General features: G+C 41.7%; 1 protein-coding gene across 4 annotated transcripts in view; it reads right to left on the bottom strand.

The window, feature by feature from the left end:
- SPOP (speckle type BTB/POZ protein) overlaps positions 1-19,384 on the bottom strand; it is a 66,024-nt gene that overhangs the window by 1,775 nt on the left and 44,865 nt on the right. For all 4 annotated transcript variants that reach the window (XM_060081853.1, XM_060081854.1, XM_060081855.1 and 1 more), the window contains 8 exons: positions 18,372-18,514; positions 17,623-17,744; positions 15,337-15,488; positions 15,087-15,214; positions 8,392-8,569; positions 5,495-5,550; positions 4,877-4,999; positions 747-889 (listed from right to left, as the gene is read on the bottom strand). In XM_060081853.1, coding sequence (XP_059937836.1) covers positions 747-889; positions 4,877-4,999; positions 5,495-5,550; positions 8,392-8,569; positions 15,087-15,214; positions 15,337-15,488; positions 17,623-17,744; positions 18,372-18,449 — 980 coding nt within the window. In that variant the 5' untranslated portion in view covers positions 18,450-18,514. The remainder of the gene's footprint in view (positions 1-746; positions 890-4,876; positions 5,000-5,494; positions 5,551-8,391; positions 8,570-15,086; positions 15,215-15,336; positions 15,489-17,622; positions 17,745-18,371; positions 18,515-19,384) is intronic.

Genomic DNA, 19,384 nt, shown 5'->3' with positions numbered 1-19,384 from the left:
CTTTGCTTCCAAACGATCTTACAGACTCAGGGGACATCACTTCCTGTTTTCAGGGCATTTTCTGTGTTAAACAGTGTTTACTCACCTACCCTACAACCTCTTAGACCTCTCGCCCCCCAGAGCTGCTGTTTTGAGGGCTTTATTTAGTAGGCCTGCTTCTCTTCCTGGGGTTTTTTCCAACTTTTGCTCCCCATCAGGCAAAGGAGTATAACATGTCCCACTGAGAATTATTTCAGAAAGTAATAATACGGTCATTTAGGATGAAGGAACGCATCTACTGGAATTTACGCTTCTTTCTCAAAACAGTTATTTCACGACCTCGTCTCCTGATTATGCCTTCTCTCTTCCCCATTCTGCAGTCGACCATTGGACACTCCTACTAACTCATAAAAATCCACTTCTGCTCTCCCAGAGATCTGCACTTTTTTTTTTTTTAAGCCGGTGAGTGTGAAGTAAAGATACTATCGCTTTAGGGGACACAGCTTTTTCAGACCAGCAAGGTGTCACTTTCATCAATTCTGATCCTGCGAGGTAGTAATACACTTCACTCACCAATCAGATGAGACTGATGAAAGCAAAACCATTTTTCACACTGTCAAGCTGAAGGAAAAGATGGACACTCTCTACTTACTACTAAAAAGCTTAATGAAGCTACTCACCTGTTTCACTCACCAATTCAAAGTCTTCCTTTCTCATCTGTTAACTAACCCAACTACCCTGAAAGAACTTTGAAGATGACAACTCACTAGTTGATGAAATCCACTGCCTGAGTTTTCAACTGATCTGCGCTGTGGAGGTCAGCCAGGATGAGAATTTCTGCGGCGTTCTCCACGGAGAGGTTACTGCAGAGGGCATCTTCACACATGACCTTTAAACGCTCCAAGGCATACTGCAAAACACAAGCGTGGCTGTCGTCAGAGCAGGAATGGCTCTGGACTGACTGCTACTGAAGCTGTTTTCTTCAGCTGTACCGTCACGTAACTGGATACCTTAACAAAACTGCACAGACCGTGAAAATGCTGCTACTGCAATTATAAAACATAACCATACTCCGGAGGCCGAAATGAACAGCCAAGAGAACCTGCACAGCTGCCGTTCAAGTTCTAAAGTCTATTAGAAAAATGGCAATTATGGAATAGACCCATATCTTCAAGTTTTCCCCTACCCCGACTACCATTAAAGTGTCTCTTAAACCATCACCATCTACCCTTACAATGAGGCATTTCTCTGCTTCAAGTCAACAGGGACATTACATTTAAATTTCTGCAATCCTTTTATTTAGAGCCAGACTAGGGTGCAGCACAGTCCTTTCTACTTAAGCATTGTCACCAGCCCAGCAGGATATTCCAACTGTCCCATCAGGCTGTGAAAAGGAGCCCTGTGGTGACTTTCACCAGCATCTCTACCACTAGTTATTCCTGAATGAGTGTCAACCAAAGGCCTCCTTTTCAACAGAAAAGGATAAATGGAGTCCTATCTTCTTGGGGTTGAGGTTGAGATTCTTAGCGTAGAAGAACAAAGCAACAGAGACCCTGGATCCAGTTTCCTATTTTCCAAGTAAAGGGTATAAATAAACGTTGTGGAAATGAAGGCCGAGGTTACTACTGGGCGCATCTGATCTACCTGATTTGTTCTGATGCAACTGTACCACTGGCTCTCAAATATATTATCAACTTGCTAAAGAATGTCAGGGAAAAGGGGGAAGAAGGGATAAAAGAAGGCACAAAATAAAAGGTCATTAATCAGTTCATAGGAGAATGGTTTGCTCTGAGGGTATCCACAGTCTCCGTATAGGTCCCATCTTGAGGGCCTCAGAACTCAATGTCACAATACTCCTTCAGGCTGAATCGTGACGATCAAACCAAGACAATTTTATTGTTATGAATTCTGGGTGAGGAGGCATATCTGCTGGCACTGTGATCTCCTGCAGCAAAAAGAGAGTTTTATTGGTTTTGGGTGCAGCTTTAATTCCTTACATTTGAGTAACTAGAAAACAGTTTCCATGGAAAACAGGAATGACACTACACAAGAAAGAAATTAGGCTGCCGTTTTTGTTTTAAAAGACTGGGAAAGGTTAAGTAAATGTTCAGTCTTCATACAGTGCTGCACAGAATATTCATCTTATCCTTTCTCAATAAAATTCTTTTAAAAGGGCTTTTACTGTGAATAGCTCTGATCCCTACTGCATAATTAGACAAAAGTAGCCATTTTTGTCCCTTGGGGACAAAGGTTTTTTTCTTAATTATGCTTCTGAAAAACCTGCCTAATGGCAGTACTTACCCGAGAGACTGAAATTTTGTCTCCTAGGTCTGGGCTATGTGTTTTGTTTTGTTTTTGGTCTAATTACACATGTCCCCAGGAGACTGGAAAAACTCAGAAGAAGCTGTTTTAGCCTCTTGGGTAAATTCTAGATGTTTAGATCCTTCCATGAAAATTTTCTTATTCTGTTTTCCTGAAGCTCACAAGGAGGTGTAAAGGTAAAAATGTTTTCAAATAAGCTTAGAGCAAGGACTGTCTAATGGGAAATTTTGAATGGAATTTGAAAAACGCACCCTTCAGTTACTTCTCATTCATAAATTTAGAGCACTGCTGTGATTCAGCTGCTTTAACTAACAAATTGTACTGAAAAGCACCAACCTTGGATGTCAGTTCAGGCTGACCCCCCCCCCCACCCCCGCTCTCCGTACTTACAATAGGTTCCCAGTAGGCTCTCTGGCTGAGGAGCAGGAACGAAACCCCAGGGACACGGATGTCTAACCCTGGCTCTGAGAATGTACAACTCTGAGTTTTAGTATTTCTGTCTAAAAACTGGACCTTGTGATGCTACTCATCCTTACGGGAGCTAGACGATGAGGGGGATAAATGCCTGGTATGTATAAGCACCAGTGACTGCCTCACTGAAAATCAGAGGACGGGGAATTCCCTGGCAGTCCAGTGGTCAGGACTCTGTGCTCTCACTGCCGAGGGCCTGGGTTCGATCCCTGCTTGGGGAACTAAAATCCCACAAGCCGCATGGTGAGGCCAAAAAGAAGAAGAAGAAAAAAAAAAAAAAAAAAAAAAAAAAACCAGAGGGCGGATGAGGCAGAATCATTATGAACTCATGTTCATAAAAAGCAGCCATTTGGGCTGTGTATTCTGCTTCCCCAGAACTCACAGTGAATATCTTCTTTCAGTTTCCACTGAAAGCAAGTTTCCTCTGGTCAGAACTGAGCTAGACTGGAAGGGTAGAGGATGTTCACACTGCTTAATTGTACTTCATAAAGTCTTGAAAGGTGATAAGAAGGATACAGCTGTTATTCAATCCTTTTCACTGGCAGCACTGATTGGGTTTATATGCCTCATCCAACACTCCAAGAAGATGATCAGTAAAGATAAAACCTCCACTGTAAACACAGACACTCTCCTCAAGGGTGCTAAGGGAGCAGGAAGGAGGTTACTCCCGTGAGTGAATCCTGAGAAGGCGCTAGTGCTCTCAGGCCAGAGCCGGCTGTGCCCCTCAGGTGGGTGTTGCAGCATCTCGGCAGGAAACGGAGGTACCTCCAGCAGAGAACCATCTTTCTCACGGGGTCTACCGCTGGCCGGGTTGAAGCCCTTTAACACCCTTGCCTCAACTGCCCCCCAATGTAAGAGAAGCTTCCACAGGATAAACAGCAATCCTTTTACACACACCCCCGCCCCCACCCCCCAGTCACGTTTCCTCAGACCACAGGGCCTTGGAGGAACAGGTCACTGCTCTCTATGGTCTATCTACACAATGAAAGTCAGTTTCCCAAAGTGTGTTTTGGGGAACACTAATCCCCAGAGGTGATCCTTGAGAAAAGTAACTCCAGGGTTAACTAAACTGGAGAAATTTGTCTATTATATTCTCTTTTAGAAAACTAACAGTACACACCAACATACTAAAAGGTTCTGAGAAAGGTCCTGCTATAAAAGAGCAACACAAAAAAACCCAATTTGACTTGGTGTTTCATTAACCTTTTCCCCTCAACCCCATTTTGGGAATCACCAGCCTGTTGTTTTAGGTAATAACCATATTTCCTGAAGGCTAAGATCTACATTTTTATTTTCATACTTTAACATTTCTCAAATTAAAATGTGTCTTACAATCAAAGCATACATTTACTGTAGTAGTATCTCTTTTTTCCCAAAGATCTATTATTCATCATCTTACAATTCTGAATATGGTATATTTCAATAACTTCTAAGGTAAAAGCTGAAAATGCTAATAAGCAGGATACTAGGTAAAAGTTATTCTCTTACTGACAAAGTTTAAATAAAAGTTAAGGAACTCAAGAACATTTTTGTAAATTACAAAGCCAAATTATAAATTATAAATTATAAATCCAAATGTTAGTATTATCTGAATCTTAAATTCGGCAAGAGAAGAGAGGTAAACATCAACTTATCCTTCTTTTCCATAATTAGGATGACCATATAATTTACACTTCAAAGCAGGATACTTTTGAAAATAAAAAGGGTGCTATCAGTAATTGTGTTGGAACACAAGTGTAAACCAAGACTGTTCTGGCCAAACTAAGATATATGTGGGACTTCCCTGGTGGCCCAGTGGATAAGACTTTGCACGCCATTAATGCAGGGGGCCTGGGTTCAATCCCCGGTGAGGGAACTAGTTCCCACATGCATGCCGCAACTATGAGTTCGCATGCCTCAACTAAGAGCTTGCATGCTGCAACTAAGGAGCCCGCCGACTGCAACTAAGACTGGTGCAACCAAATAAATAAATAAATATTAAAAAAAACCCAAAACTAAGATATATGTTCATCCTGCCCACAAAGCAACACAAAAGTCCAGTCATGAAACTCAAGAGGTCACCAAAACTCCTAGTCTTGCTATTATTTTCCTGTTCTTATCTCACCTTGTCAGCAGCTGCCAGCAAATCATCAGCCATTTTGTCGAGGTTCGGAGCCTTCCCCGTGTAAATGAAGCACATCATTTCCTTAAAAACTTCAGGCTCCACGTCATTGATTTCAACCCGATTCTATGCCAAAGAAACTAAAAATGAGAAACATTCCAACAGAACAAAATCCCTAAACAATTTTCATGATTTTAAGCTCTGATGAAGAGAGGAGCTCATATCATTTTAAATCTAACACGAATGGAAAAGTTCTCTTTGCCCTATTTGATTGTAATAGCTTTTTCTCCCATCATATGTACCACCTTTGTTTTCTCAAATACAATAGCAAGACAACTATATCTTTGATTTTTCACCTTTCTTTTCCTCAGTAGAAACACATGTCTAATACCCTCACCCAAGACTATTTGGATGGCCTGGAATAGTGATTCTGTTTTACCTAGAATGTTTCTAGACTACCTCTCTCTGCTCTCAGAAATTGTCTGTTCAGGGAACTCTACTCCATTTTAATAACATTTTAAGACAAAAAAAAAACCAGGAAAATAAATCTGCTGCCAAATTGGGAAATGATCTGATTCTAGCCACCTAGCTAAAAAGACGTATCTCTATCCTGTTACATACCTTTTTGCTTTCCTCCATTTCATGTTCAAACATGGCACTAAAAACTGGAGAACGAGCTACAAAGTGAAAGGAAAACAGAGACAGATACGGTTATCACACCAAAACCTCTTGGTTCTTCTGTTATGAAGAAGAGATCATAGAGATCATTTTCTTTTTTTCTTTTTTGGCCGCACCACGTGGCTTGTGGGATCTTAGTTCCCCAACCAGGGATTGAACCTGGGCCAATGGCAGTGAAAGCGCCGAATCCTAACCACTGGACCACCAGGGAACCCCAGAAGAAGAGATCATTTTCTTTCCTGTCCCACTACTACAGAAATGGTCTTTTATATCAAATTATGCCAGAATTATAAAATTACTTTCTTTTTATATTATATAATAAGTGAATAATTATTATATAATACATAGAGAAAAAAAGAAATCACTTCTTTCAAAGTAATTTATTGGCTCCATTCCAACCATTCTTATTTCAAGGAGATTACTCAAATTACCTATGTTAGATGACAATGATATCCTCTGAGTAGATCTTGGGGTTCAAATGGAAGGTCCTTCATGGTCTAAGCAGGGTGTCCTAATACCTGCATTTTTGCCTGGAACAATGATACCTACTTCCTCTGCTTCCAGGGACCACAGAGCAAGGAGGTCAAGAACGGGGCTCAATGGCATCCGTTAGCTAGATGAAGTGCAGGCTTATTTATGGCAGGCTGTCTGTTCCTCCAAGCCATGCATTATCAACAGAGATGATAACGCCCCAACGAGGTGAAAACAATCTTAGGTATCACAATCATTTGTGGCCCTTCAGATCTTAACCCAACTAGACAAAATCTTATTCCTTAGTACTTAATGTCTCTTAATTTTTTCCTTAGGGGTGGGAATAATGAAAAAAGGTTCAGAAACAGTGTTCTAAGCCATGCCCATTCTAGTCTAATGAACCCCATGAAAAATAAGTAAACTTAATTTCAACCATGAATGGCTAAGAACTCAAATTTTATCATGTCCAATAAATCAGGGGTTTTGGTGAAAGTTGAGACTACCAATCTCTGCCTAAGAGAGGAGGAACAGATGGAATATATAGAAGGAGTTTCAGCTAACAGGCACCTGGAACTTTGACCTAATTTATGTCAGAAAGGACTAATTTTAGATTTGCCATTTTCTAACCATATAATCTTGGGCAAATCATGTAACCCTCTGAACCTCAATATTTTAATCTATTCCAAAAGAATATCAATTCTCATTGTTCTTATCTCTGAAAGGCTATAGACTATAAGGTACTATATAAATACATTACAGAAGCTGAAGACTAAAGGGCTGGTGCTTTTAATAAAGACGGAAGGGTCCAAAGCAGCAACATGCCTGGAGGGATCAGTGGATAGAGAGAAGCTGACGTTATGAGAATAAATAAAATAATCTAGGGAGACTAGGTAGAGTGAACAGAGAACAAAGGCAGACCCTCAGAGAATAACAATGTTTCAAGGGCTGGGTGAAGAGGAGGGAGGCCACACGTTAGAAGTAGCCAGAAAGCCAGCCAGAGAAACCGGAAGAAAGGAGCCAAATAATATATAAACTAAGTCCCTCAAATTTAGGAACTAGCAGGTCATGTCACTTTGGAAAACCGCTTTTGTGGCATGGAGGCAAAGTGAGGATAAGTGGGAGGACAGAAGAGAGAGAATGAATACGTCACTCAGGAAACTCAGCTCTGGAAACTAAAGAGAGAATAACAAGAGGGAGAAGCTTGAGCGCGTTTACAGGCTGAGCGTGAACAGGCAACAGGAGAAAGATGGCAAAGATACTGGAGAACAAGGGTCTAACTGGCCGAGTAAGGCTTCTGAGAAGGCAGCATGAAACAGAACAACAACAGAAAGTAGTCTGCTTTGGACACGAAGAACACCTCCTCCACTGAGAATGCAGAGAAGATGCAAGTGAGAGGCAGCAGCCGAGGGAGAAGGGCCTTGATCTTCTCTTGGAAGAAGCGGCAAGGTCATCTTTTAGGAAGTGGAGATTAAGGGAGAGTGGTAAAGGTCTGAAGCGTCTATCGTTGAGAAAAAGAAAAGGAGCTGACTGTGCGTCTGCAGAAAGAGGTCTCGGCAGTGCCGAGGGCCTAGCTGAGCACAGAGGCACGAACACAAGAGTGAATGACTTCCTCTAGCAAGTCTCAGTAACACCTAGTTGAGAGAGGGAACAAGAAGATGGTTAGACTGAGCCAGACAGAGGTTTTGCCAGGTGTGTACTTTAGAATGACAGGGCTGATGGTCTTGGTAAGAAATCTGTTACCTGAAGGTTCATGTGACTTCCTCTTACATCTTTTGGCCTGAATATAGTTTCTGTGGCTGAAAGCCATGCTTCCCTGCGAGGTAGGGCCATCAGTCTGCCTTGACAGCGCCTGCTGTGTGTCAGTCTTTCTGGTCTTAAAGACCAAGGGCCTATTACTAGAACAAGACCTGATCTTCCACGTCACTGGCAACATTCTCATTCTTCTGGTATGTTTGTATGGAAGAGAGGGCTAAGACCTCCAGGGCTGGGGACCTGGCTATGTGGTGGTTTAGTCCCGAGTCCAGAATCTTCTCCATTGCATCCTAAGTCCCTGTCTAGGGGCTGATACCTGCTCTTAACCAGTGTTTTGACATCTAACCTCCAGGTGCAAAGGCATCCAATACACATCATCATCCATTCCTTGAAAATGATGGCCTAAGTCCACTACAGAGAGAAAAAAAGAAGTAGCATTTTTATGGAGAGTAGCCTTTTTGGTTTTGACAACTAATGTCACCACAATATAAAAATATATTTAGCTGCAGTTTTTTTGTACTAGTTCAAAAAGCTGAAGTTATTCAAAAGGTGATTATGCAGCCTACTGTTTTTCCTTGTTTAACCACAACTAAAGCTCCCCATGAATAAATACCAACCTGCTAAGATAGCTTTGTGAGCCTGGAATTCCTGGCCAGCAACACACAAACAACAGTCTGTGAACCGGGAATTCTCCCACAGTCCTCCTAACTCATCCGCCAACCGGCACTCAGGAACCTTCACCATATTCATGGTGTTCTGGCCAGAAATGTTGACAGAATCTTGCACCACACTCACCTGTGAAAGATAAGAAAACACAGTCCAGAGCTTTTGTTACCAGGAATTTTCTCCCCAGCAGGAGGAGAGATGACTTTTACCTTGTTGTTATCGTACATTTAGAAACTGACGTTAGGCATATTCTCTTGAAACCACCTTCACAAATGAAGTCTTTAACCTCTGGATCAAGTAATTTCCAAACTATCATGATCATACTTGTTCTACACCGTCTCAGGACAATAAGGAGAGAGCCCCACAAATCTCCTTCTCTTCCAAACTTCTAATAAGCTCCTCCTTCCCTGCCCTGAAGGCCTGGGCAAAACCCCCAGAGGGAAAAAACTGACAGAAACAAATGTTAAACCTCAAGTATTTACCTTATTCTGCCTTAAGCAAAAGGTTACATACAAAGAACTCTATAGAAACTACCATTTAAACTAAACTCTCCAGAGAAAAGACTCTAATAAGCCTAAAAGCACTTCACTTTTTTCAGTTAGGTCTGGAACATAAAAGTAAAATGCAGCTTCCACAGGGCCTGGTAAATAATTGGCATTTCCTCACAAATGTTAGTTTAATGAACAGGACTGGGCCTGGAAGACCTTGCGTGGGGATAACCGGGTGGGTGTCCCACACCATCTATACCCTTACTCAGTCCCTGGTGACAATGACATACAAGATGACTGGCTCCAGCTGGGCATGCACTTACAGCTTTGGAACAGAATGACGACAACGGGTTTAGAGAGGAGCCAACTTGCCGCTTGGCTTCAGCAGCAGCATGGTTTAACCAGTTGAATTAACTGTTCAGTCTAGAGAAAAACCCTGGTAACTTCTAGATGGATCAATGAAGCTCACGTAAGTTTGTCAGGATACAACTACAAGGATTTATAAACCACATAACATTATAAAATAAACGTAAATGACCAAACTGAAGATGAGCCTGACAACCCTGGCTATGCTTCCTCTCCTACATCACACGGGGTGAGAAATGTCAGCGTGAACGCGGAGTGCACAAACCTTGAGAACCAGCTCCCCACTCTTGCTACTCCTATGAGTCAGACGAGAAAGACAGCTAAGGAGCATCCTAAATGACCCAAATTTCTTTTAACTTCGATGCAAGTCATCCCTTCCTTAAATGCAGTCATAAACCCAGAGGCAAAGTTAATGCCCCATCCAAACGACCTGTAGTCCCTTCTGTGTAGGGGTGAGATATTTACTATCAGGTCAAGAAGCTCATGCATTTGTTTAAAATGAGCTGTTTGTTACGGTCTTGAGCAATGAAGCAACCAAGCTAATGAACTATGAATGTGCTTAGCATTAGTAGCGCATTTATCAGAGCCAGAGTATAACATTATTTTAATAGCCAGGACCCAACACAAACCACCCCACAGAGATCGTCCCATGTGAGATCTCTAACTTGGTTCAGCAACTTTCTCATATTAACACCCTTACTTCTTTGATATAATATTAACACCAAAAGTAGAAGCAGCCTACTTCCAGTTTTAGCTTCAAAATACTGCTGATTTAAAAACAAACAAAACACCAAGGAAAAGACCAATTAAATCCAACTTCCTCATAGGGAAAGGCAGGAATCGCTTGGGATGGCCAATGAAGGGAATGGAGAATGCTTTTGGCACTGGGTTCCTAAGCCTGAATTAAACCAGACTGACAGGAGCCCTAAGTCATTAACACTTGACGGCAATTTACTAGACTGGGTAAAATGAACTGGCAAGAGCCCAGCTGATTTTAAAACTATGGTTACCAGTGGACTCTGTGCTGGTTACATGTGCACTTGGTAATGAGTGCGGCCCAAAGACTGTGACTCCTCTCACTGGGGCAGTTCCTCTCTCCAGACACAGACAGGAACACAGCAGGAAGGAGAATGTACCTTCACTGTCTGAGCCAGACCTGTTCTGCAGATATATGGATGCCTGGAGTCTCCAGAGCTCTGAATGTCTGGCACCTCGTACCAACATTAAATACGCTTAATTAAAAATAAATTTTAAATGGCATACACAAATGAGTCTTCAGAGCCCAAACTTTTAACTTAGAAAGGGACTGTTTTCCTCTGCAAATGATGATGCTAAAATGATACCATTTTGAGAAAAACTAAAGATTTTTTTTTTAATGCCTATAAAGTTGACTACGGAGACTCATTCAAAATTGCAGCTGTGAAGATGACGTGACTGTGACATTTATGTCTTGGAAGTGACTGCATGAAAATGTCTCAGGAAGGCTCTATAACCCTCTAAATTTCAAGTTGTAAAAGGGCCTCACTTGTAAAGTCAATTCCTTTTCTTAAAAAAGAAAATTTCATAAAAGACATAAAATTTCATAAAAGATTGTGCCATTTCTTGTTTACTTTGTCTAAACATAGAATGTCAAGGTAAAACCACTGGAAATATATTTTTAACTTCTGCATAATTAAAACATCAAGAAAAAATAAACAGACAGCATATAGATTGTTTATAGTAGCAGCACTATTTCTAATCAAAAGACTAGCAACAATCTAAATGTCCATCAGGGGACTTCCCTGGTGGTCCAGTGGTTAAGAATCTGCCTTCCAATGCAAGGGACATAGGTTCGATCCCTGGTCAGGCAGCTAAGATCCCACATGCCACGGGGCAACTAAGCCCACGCGCTGCAACTACCGATCCTGCATGCTCTGGAGCCCACGCACTACAACTAGAGAGCCCACGTGCTGCAACTACTGAGCCCGCGCACCGCAACTAAGACCCAAAGCAGCCAAACAAATAAATATTAAAAATAAATAAATAAATGTCCATCAGCAAGAGAATGAATAAACAAACCAATCAACTGTCACGTGAATACACAACAAACTACCGTACAGCACTAAAAATCAAGGATTATAGTTACATTCACAATATAAATAAATTTTAGAAACATAATATGAAAACAGCAAGTCCTAGATGACTACATACATCCTGACACTATCTTCAGAAAGCTCAAAAACAAGCGAACCTAAACAATATATTGTTCAGGCATGCAAGTAATAAACAAGGGAATGATAAACAATTCAAAAGCGCTATTTCTTATCGTCATCTGAGTCGGGAGACAACAGGTCTAAGGGGCAGGGGCGAAGCATATACAGGTCAGTTCTAAGTTACTGGCGATGCTGCTGGGTTGGGTGGTAGGTTTACTACATTATCATGTTTTATAACCTATAATGATAATACATATTTAATCACCATTTTTGTAGGTCAAGATCAAATATTATTAGCATTTTCATAAGTGCAACTAATATATCCAAATAATCCATTTGAAAAATGATAAAAAGAAAAATTAATAGACCCACATATTTAAAATTTGGCAAAAACACATATTCCCAGGCCTTAAACGGATATTCTGTGTTTGATAAGGAAAGAGATGTTTTAAGAGTTAACTAGTATCGAGATATTTCATATGGTATTTAATATTTCAACTTTAATTGCAACATTACAAAGAGGCACTGGAATCTTCTACCTGTCAGAGGCATATACGTTGACGGTGGAATACATGTATATTTATTGCTAACAGCTATTTGTTTTCGATATAAATAAATGGAAAGAAGATAAATAGAAGCTGAAACATTTCAAGTAGATTTTCTGTGGTCCAAATTATTACAGAGAAAATTAAAAGTGTAAAGCTTTCATGAGTCTCTCTTTCATTACCAAAAAAAACCTTGGTAGAGCCCATGTTTCCTTGGGTAAATGGCATTCAGTTTCACTTAGTGTAGCACAGCAGACTAGAGATGGAAAATGGAGAGACATAGCCCTGACACTAATTTGCTGCACAATGTTAGGAAAAATTACCTGACCTCCTTAGGCACCGCTTCTCTCCCCAGTAACATGAAATGAAAAGAACGAACCTAGCTCAAAGGATTGTGGCAAGAGACAATTAAGGGAATGCGTTAACTAAGCAATTTCAGCTTGGAAGAACTGCCATACTTCCTAACAGTCAGACAGAAAGATCACTGAGAATCAAAAGTGAACCCAGTGTGGCACATTACAAACAAGACTACCCAGTCGGCATTTTTCAGAGTTTCATTAATAGTTTTACCACTGAAATACAGCCCAAACACACAAATGTGTGATTCTCAGTCTTTCACCTTCGGATTCCCTCTTGTGGCCTCTGGGAACAGACCCAAAACATCCACAAAACAACTGTACTTATTACTTACATCAGAACAGGACAGAAGTGCCTGGGCCAAAGACTGAGTAAGGAAGGGAGCAGTGGAGTACTCACAACCTAAATCTGTACGTGGACATCAACTTCATCAAGGCCTCTAAATTATAAGAAAATACTAACTAAACCAATCATAAATAAAATATAAATACGAACAAAATAAATTTGTTTATAAACATTCTACTGATGGAGGGAGCACGGGTCAAAAGGACAGAATTTGCACCAAAGGATGATCCAGCTCTGAAATGCACTAAGAACTCAGATGAGCTGCAGACATTTTTAAAACCCACACATTCAAAACACACCCCCCACGCAACTGTCTTGCAATGCTGAATGCTGCTAAGTCCACAGAGAGCCTTGGAACAGAAACGAGTCTCACTAGGCACAAGCCCAAGAACAAGAAGCAACACTCAGCACCTGTGGCCAACAGAGACGTGTGAGAGGGACAGATGGCACACCTTGTCTGATGGTAAGAGACCGATGGCATCAGCAGAACCGAACAGACGTTTCCCTGTTCAACATCTCCTCGTTTCCAGAGTGTCATCTCACTTCCCTTCTAAGTCAGTAAGGCATTTCTAAACTTAACCACAGGATTTCTCCTAAGAGAATTTCATATGGGGAAGCAAAGAGAGAGTGCACCTCGGACTTAACTACAGGATGAGAGATTGCCAAGTGAGGGCAGGCCAACTGGTTTCCAAATCAAGAATGTCAATACAAGGGCTGGAGCAGATGGAATGGATCTGGTGACGGTATAGAGGGGAAGCATGTAAGAAAAGGCTGGACCCACTGTGGACTTGAAAATGCTACAGTAAAGGTTCTGGTGTCGCCTAAAGCACCAGATGCGTTATTTAGAGGCGATTTCTCTTCCTTCAGAGAGCAGTTCAAAAATTGGCTTTCATCTCCAACAGAAATTAGAATTTTCCACTATTTTAATTTTTTTTCTGAAATATAGGATCTCTAAGGTGGGTGAATATTAAATTGATGGTTTGTTTATGTAACATCCAACATCACATAAAACCACCTAATTGTTCTCATTTCTCCACCTGGGCAACTGAGTATGATCTATAACTACTTGGATTTACGTAGAATTCAAATTCCAAGTCCATCAGACAAAAAACAACTGCAAAATTTTATGTATTTTTAGACACCATCACTCTAGTATTTCCTTCTATTACTTAGCAGTTAAAAAGGAGAAAAGGTAGCTATTATGCAAACTATACTTTATGTATTCAGTGTGATATTTTAATAAACTATAGCTCCCAAATTTCCTAATCACCAGCAACTATTCCGGGGAAATATTCAATGAGCTGTGACTTGGAAAAGAAGCTGGCTACTGCTGGCCAGGCCTCGTCTACAAAGGGGCAAGATTCCTAAGGGACACCTTTCCTACTGTGCAGGCCGTGATATGCTGTGAGCCTATTATTTGACAGAGCACACTGCTAGTTGGGGAACTTGCCTGCACCTTCCCCATGAAAGCACAGTGGTCATTTTCATAAGGTGATGCTGCTCAGGAAGCAGCTCCTTGACCATACGATGTACAGGGAATGCCAACATCCCAGCTGACTGGAGGTTTTATTCATTTCTTACACTGTGAGCTTATGAGTATTTATAAATGTATTGATAACAGCATGAAATGACCACTTTGTATATACTCATTAAAGAAACCATTTTTCAACTCACTCTCAGTTTGGGAATTTTACTTCAAGCCTTCTCCTATAAACCTGAAAAAGGCTCTTTAGGTCGTTGGGGAGAGAAGGACTCTCCTAACTGACCACAGATAACTCTCTGAGCTAACTATGAGTTAGAGAGCTTTATATAACCTTCACTCTAGAAAAAATGGTTCTCACCTTCCTATTTCACAATTACCAGCAAGACAAACTGGAGACACTCAACAACTGGTAAGAGTCATTTAGTTCGAAAAGCAGAAAAGCAAAGTGCTCTATCAAACACACGTGGATTTCATACTCAAGGAGGAGCCAGAAAGCTCAAGGAACAAATATATTTACATATCTAGTTGTTGGTCATTCTCCTCAGCTTAAAGTTAACAGTCCTTCCACATGCTTTCTGAAAAAATCCACAAGGAAAAAGCCAGAATTCTGACCCAAGCAGCTAAAAAATCACACGTACCAAGAAAGTGCACAACCTTTGTTTTTAAACAGTAACAGGTGGAAAGCTGAGATGCCCAACAACCTTGAAATCACGGCACAGCTTTTCAGTCAGTCACATAAATCACATTTGTGCAGCACCACTCCACTTGGGGATTTTTCTCACTCACCATCCTCGATACAATACAATTACGTCTACTGATACCCATCAGGTCTGGGAATTGCTACTCTCACAGCGGGGTAAAAGGACTCACCTCACAGAAGAGGGTAAGCTTGTCATCAGGGAGAAGCCCATTGGCCTCATCCAAGAGAAAATCTCTACGGATGAATTTTTTGAATCCCCAGTCTTTGCCTTGCACAAACCTATATGCCCGTTGACTCTCTGGAGTGAAAAAAAAAAAGTTATATTTAGGATTACTCAAAAAACCGTATCAAATCCACAATTTGTCAATATATAAAGTTGCCAGATGTGAAAATAAAGAGCCGAACAAAGATAACATTTACCCATAGCTTTGGTTTCTTCTCCCTTGGCATTCAGGATGGAGAATTTGAATTTTGCTCGAACTTCACTCTTTGGACAGCTGACCAGTAACAGGTAAAGTGACAGGTAATCTTTGCTCTCTTCATCTAGCCCTTTTGGGTTTACCCGCAAACACCTACCCAAAACAGAAAAAAAAAATGTCAAAAGCATCCATGTTTGTAGGCTCGTGAAAGGACAGGAGGGAACTAGAACATCCGCATCGAGACGGAGATGTTAAAAAAACAAAACAGACCAACAAAAAAAAAACCCCAGGCCCCATAGCAGGAGATTCTGATTCAGTAAATGACTACTTGGAAATCACTTTTCTAGAGCAGCCTGAGGCACCTTTAAAAAAGTAAACAATAAAGGGGCATCCTAGAATCTGACAACACATCCCCCGCATCTCTTCCTCTTTCCTCATAATCTCCCAAATCAGTCTTTTTCCCCCTAAAATATTTTAAAATTCAGCCTAGACTCAATCTATTCTAATCCTCAATCTCAGGAAAAGCAGCCCCTTATTTTGTTGGGATTGCAGTGAAACCAGGAAAAGAAAGTCAGTGAGCCTTTCAATATCACCTTGGGAGAGAAAAAGGATTCTAGAGAAACATGTTAGTAGTAAATAATCTTTTATAGATATTTTATCAATCTGGCAATAATATTCTAAGATTAAAATGAAGGAGGCAGTATGGAGGAAGCACAGACAAAAGTCAACTCCCATTACACAGGGTGGAATCCCAAGCCAGACTTCTGAGTAGAGTTAGAGATGCCAGTATGTTACCAATGGATCAAAACAAAATTCAGACATAATAGGTTCAACTCAGTTAGGTTGTAAATGTCATTAGCTGAACTGCATGTGGTTCAAACACAGCTTCTACCATATATAATACACAGGCCATATGCATCCTTAGGCCTTGCCAGTGTTATGGCACCTCTCTCATACAGGTGGCCCAATTCAGTGTTTCTCCAGGAAGTGCATATGCCACATACATCACTACACAATTGTACTAAAGATACAGATTTAAATACAATGCCTAAGAATAAGCCTTCTCTCAGCACCTGGTAGTACACCGCTTATGTACATGGCCAAAAAGTACTAAACGAAAGGAGAGTTGTTAAACCTTTTCAGTGGGATATCAGAGGTCAAAAATGGTGGTTCACAGATATGTGTTCCGGTCTTTGTAGAGAGCATATGGTTGTATCCATAACTGCCTGCCCCTCCTCAAGAAAACACATGGTTTGGATAGGACTGACCCCCACTTCCAGATCCTATTCCCCTTGCCACAGGGATCAACTGAGGGAACCTAGATCTAAACCAATCAGTGCATTCTTGGCCACACAGTTCAGAGGAAGTTCAAAGAATTTGTTGGATGGTAGCGGGTGATGCTCATTGCTACTGCCAGTCACCCTTCAACCACAAGGGAAGCTAAGCTTGAAATGTCAAACAGTGTGGAGAGCAGGGCAGAGCAGAGAGCGATGGGGTCCTTAATCTAACCATTGGGCTGTCTGCTGGATCAAACTACCTTCAAAGACATCCTACACCATGGGCATTCCAGGTACATAAGTAAATAAATCTCCTTTACTGTTTAAAAACAGGCAATCTAAAAGTCAAGAGATATTACATTAAAATCTAGATCTCTTGCTTTTCTTGAAAAATCAGAAAATCTGGCAATGGTCAGCCCTTATTCACACATGCCTCTAGTCAGCTGGAGCTGAGTAGCCACCACTTCTTTTAGGACATTCACTAGTTTGCCAAGTGGTCAACACTCATACCACGTATGGGTATTATTTACAACACTGGCTCTTTTTACTCATTTACATTACCCTACAGCCATCTGAGTTTGCTGATCCCCTGATATACTCATTGAATTAATTCAACAAATATACAGTGAGCATCAGTTATGTATCAGGCACCAGGGAATACATTAAGAACAAAACAGGGCTTCCCTGGTGTCGCAGTGGTTGAGAGTCCGCCTGCCGATGCAGGGGACACGGGTTCGTGCCCCGGTCCGGGAAGATCCCACATGCCGCGGAGCGGCTGGGCCCGTGAGCCATGGCCGCTGAGCCTGCGCGTCCGGAGCCTGTGCCCCACAACGGGAGAGGCCACAACAGGGAGAGGCCCGTGTACCGCAAAAAAAACCCAAAAAACAAAACAAAGAACAAAACAAAGTCCCTGCCATCAAGGATCTTCCACTCTAGTCAGTCTCCCGTGAAGCCAAGCAAAACAGGCAACTTACAGAAAAATTTTTATAGCTAAATGTAGTCTTCCTCACCATTTCAGTTTATCATTGGCTCCTGATGAAAAGGTTGAACTTTTAATGACTTCACCCATTTCCTCCCGGCAAAAGCTAAAGTTATTGATGGTCCACATGTAGGAGAATTTCACTACTTTGATCTGTTGACAGAAAACCAGAAAGCGATTAAATAGGAAGTGGGCAACCTGAAAAACAGGCTGGCGATCAGATAATTGTCCCCCTCCCTCCCTCTGCATAATCCCATAGGAAGACAGCGCTGTTTGGCCAGTATGGAGGCTCAGCCTTTTCTGTCTCTCATCTACATTTTAAGAAATCTCACAGTGACCAACTGCTTTCATAACTTTTCTCAGCTTCTGAGAAACGCTGGATGGAAAGTGAGAAAAACATGGACAAGGTTGGGAAAGCAGGTGATTAAGCCACACCTAAAATGAACCTCTGCTCAGAGCAGTTGTTTGATGATTTAGATGTTGATACCACTGCCTGGGGTTGCAATCTCAAACCTGGTTTCCCCTTAAATTGCCTAACAGAGGAATACACTTCCATCAAGGTGGATGTAGGCAGCAGATCCAGTTTCAAAGGTTCCCCTCTTTCTACCTCCCATGAATGCCCAGGGCATTCAGATTCCTCATGGAAAACCAAGGCATGGAAAGCTGACAAGTACTTTATCTAACTAGTTGGCAGGTATGACCCAGAGAAAGCAGGAAAGCCAACATAGAAAAGAAATCTGATTCCTTCCGTCCCCCAACATCCCCCCAAGAAGCACCTACCTGTGTGTAACACCAGCTCTCAGCTACTGGGCCACTCGACATTTCTGCCGGAGGTGGAGGACTTGGAACCCTTGACATCGCCAGTTTGAAGGTTAAACAAGATTTCCAAAGTCAGGGGACAAAGACTTCTGTTCCTCTTCACCCTGGATGATGAAAGAAGCAAGAGAATTTTATTAGATTAATGGTATACTATCCTACTATTCCCATTTGACCTTCCAGAGACTGGAAACGTTGTCTCCTGCCTGGAATGCTCTACCCTTATCATTCAAATGGCTTCTTAGCATTCAATGTTAACCTCAGAGAAGATCACCTAACCTAAAGCAGTCTCCTCATCACAATGATATCACCCTATTTTAACCTTCTGCACAATACTATTTAAGATTATCTTACCAAATGAATTTTACTCAAAGTGTACTTAAAGTACATCCATGAAAAGGCTACCTAAAGAGGAGACAGCATGGTGAACACCACATACAGCTTTACCACTGTATGTGGGCGCCTTCCCTTGAGGGTACAAATACTTCACTCCTAAAGGAAAATTACCTTGTTACCTTCCCAAATACTGTCTCATCTTCTCCTACGCTTCAGTGCAAACATATTATTAAGAATAAATAGCCTTCTGGGCTTCCCTGGTGGCGCAGTGGTTAAGAATCCGCCTGCCAATGCAGGGGACACGGGTTCAAGCCCTGGTCCGGGAAGATCCCACATGCCTCAGAGCAACTTAGCCCGTGCACCACAACTACTGAGCCTGCGCTCTAGAGCCCACAAGCCACAACTACTGAAGACTGCACGCCGCAACTACTGAAGCCCACGCACCTAGAGCCCGCGCTCTGCAACAAGAGAAGCCACCGCAGTGAGAAGCCCGCGTGCAGCAACGAAGAGTAGCCCCCTCTCACCACAACTAGAGAAAGCCTGTGTGCGGCAACGAAGACCCAACACAGCCAAAAATAAATTAAAAAAAAAAGAACAGTCTTCTATTTATCAACCCATTGATAGCTGCTCTCTCTAAGGGC

Source organism: Mesoplodon densirostris, chromosome 18, assembly GCF_025265405.1.
Source record: "Mesoplodon densirostris isolate mMesDen1 chromosome 18, mMesDen1 primary haplotype, whole genome shotgun sequence".
In the NCBI taxonomy this organism is placed as follows: domain Eukaryota; kingdom Metazoa; phylum Chordata; class Mammalia; order Artiodactyla; family Ziphiidae; genus Mesoplodon; species Mesoplodon densirostris.
Note: the sequence above shows the minus strand (reverse complement) of the source record. Positions and strands in the feature narration are given on the sequence as shown.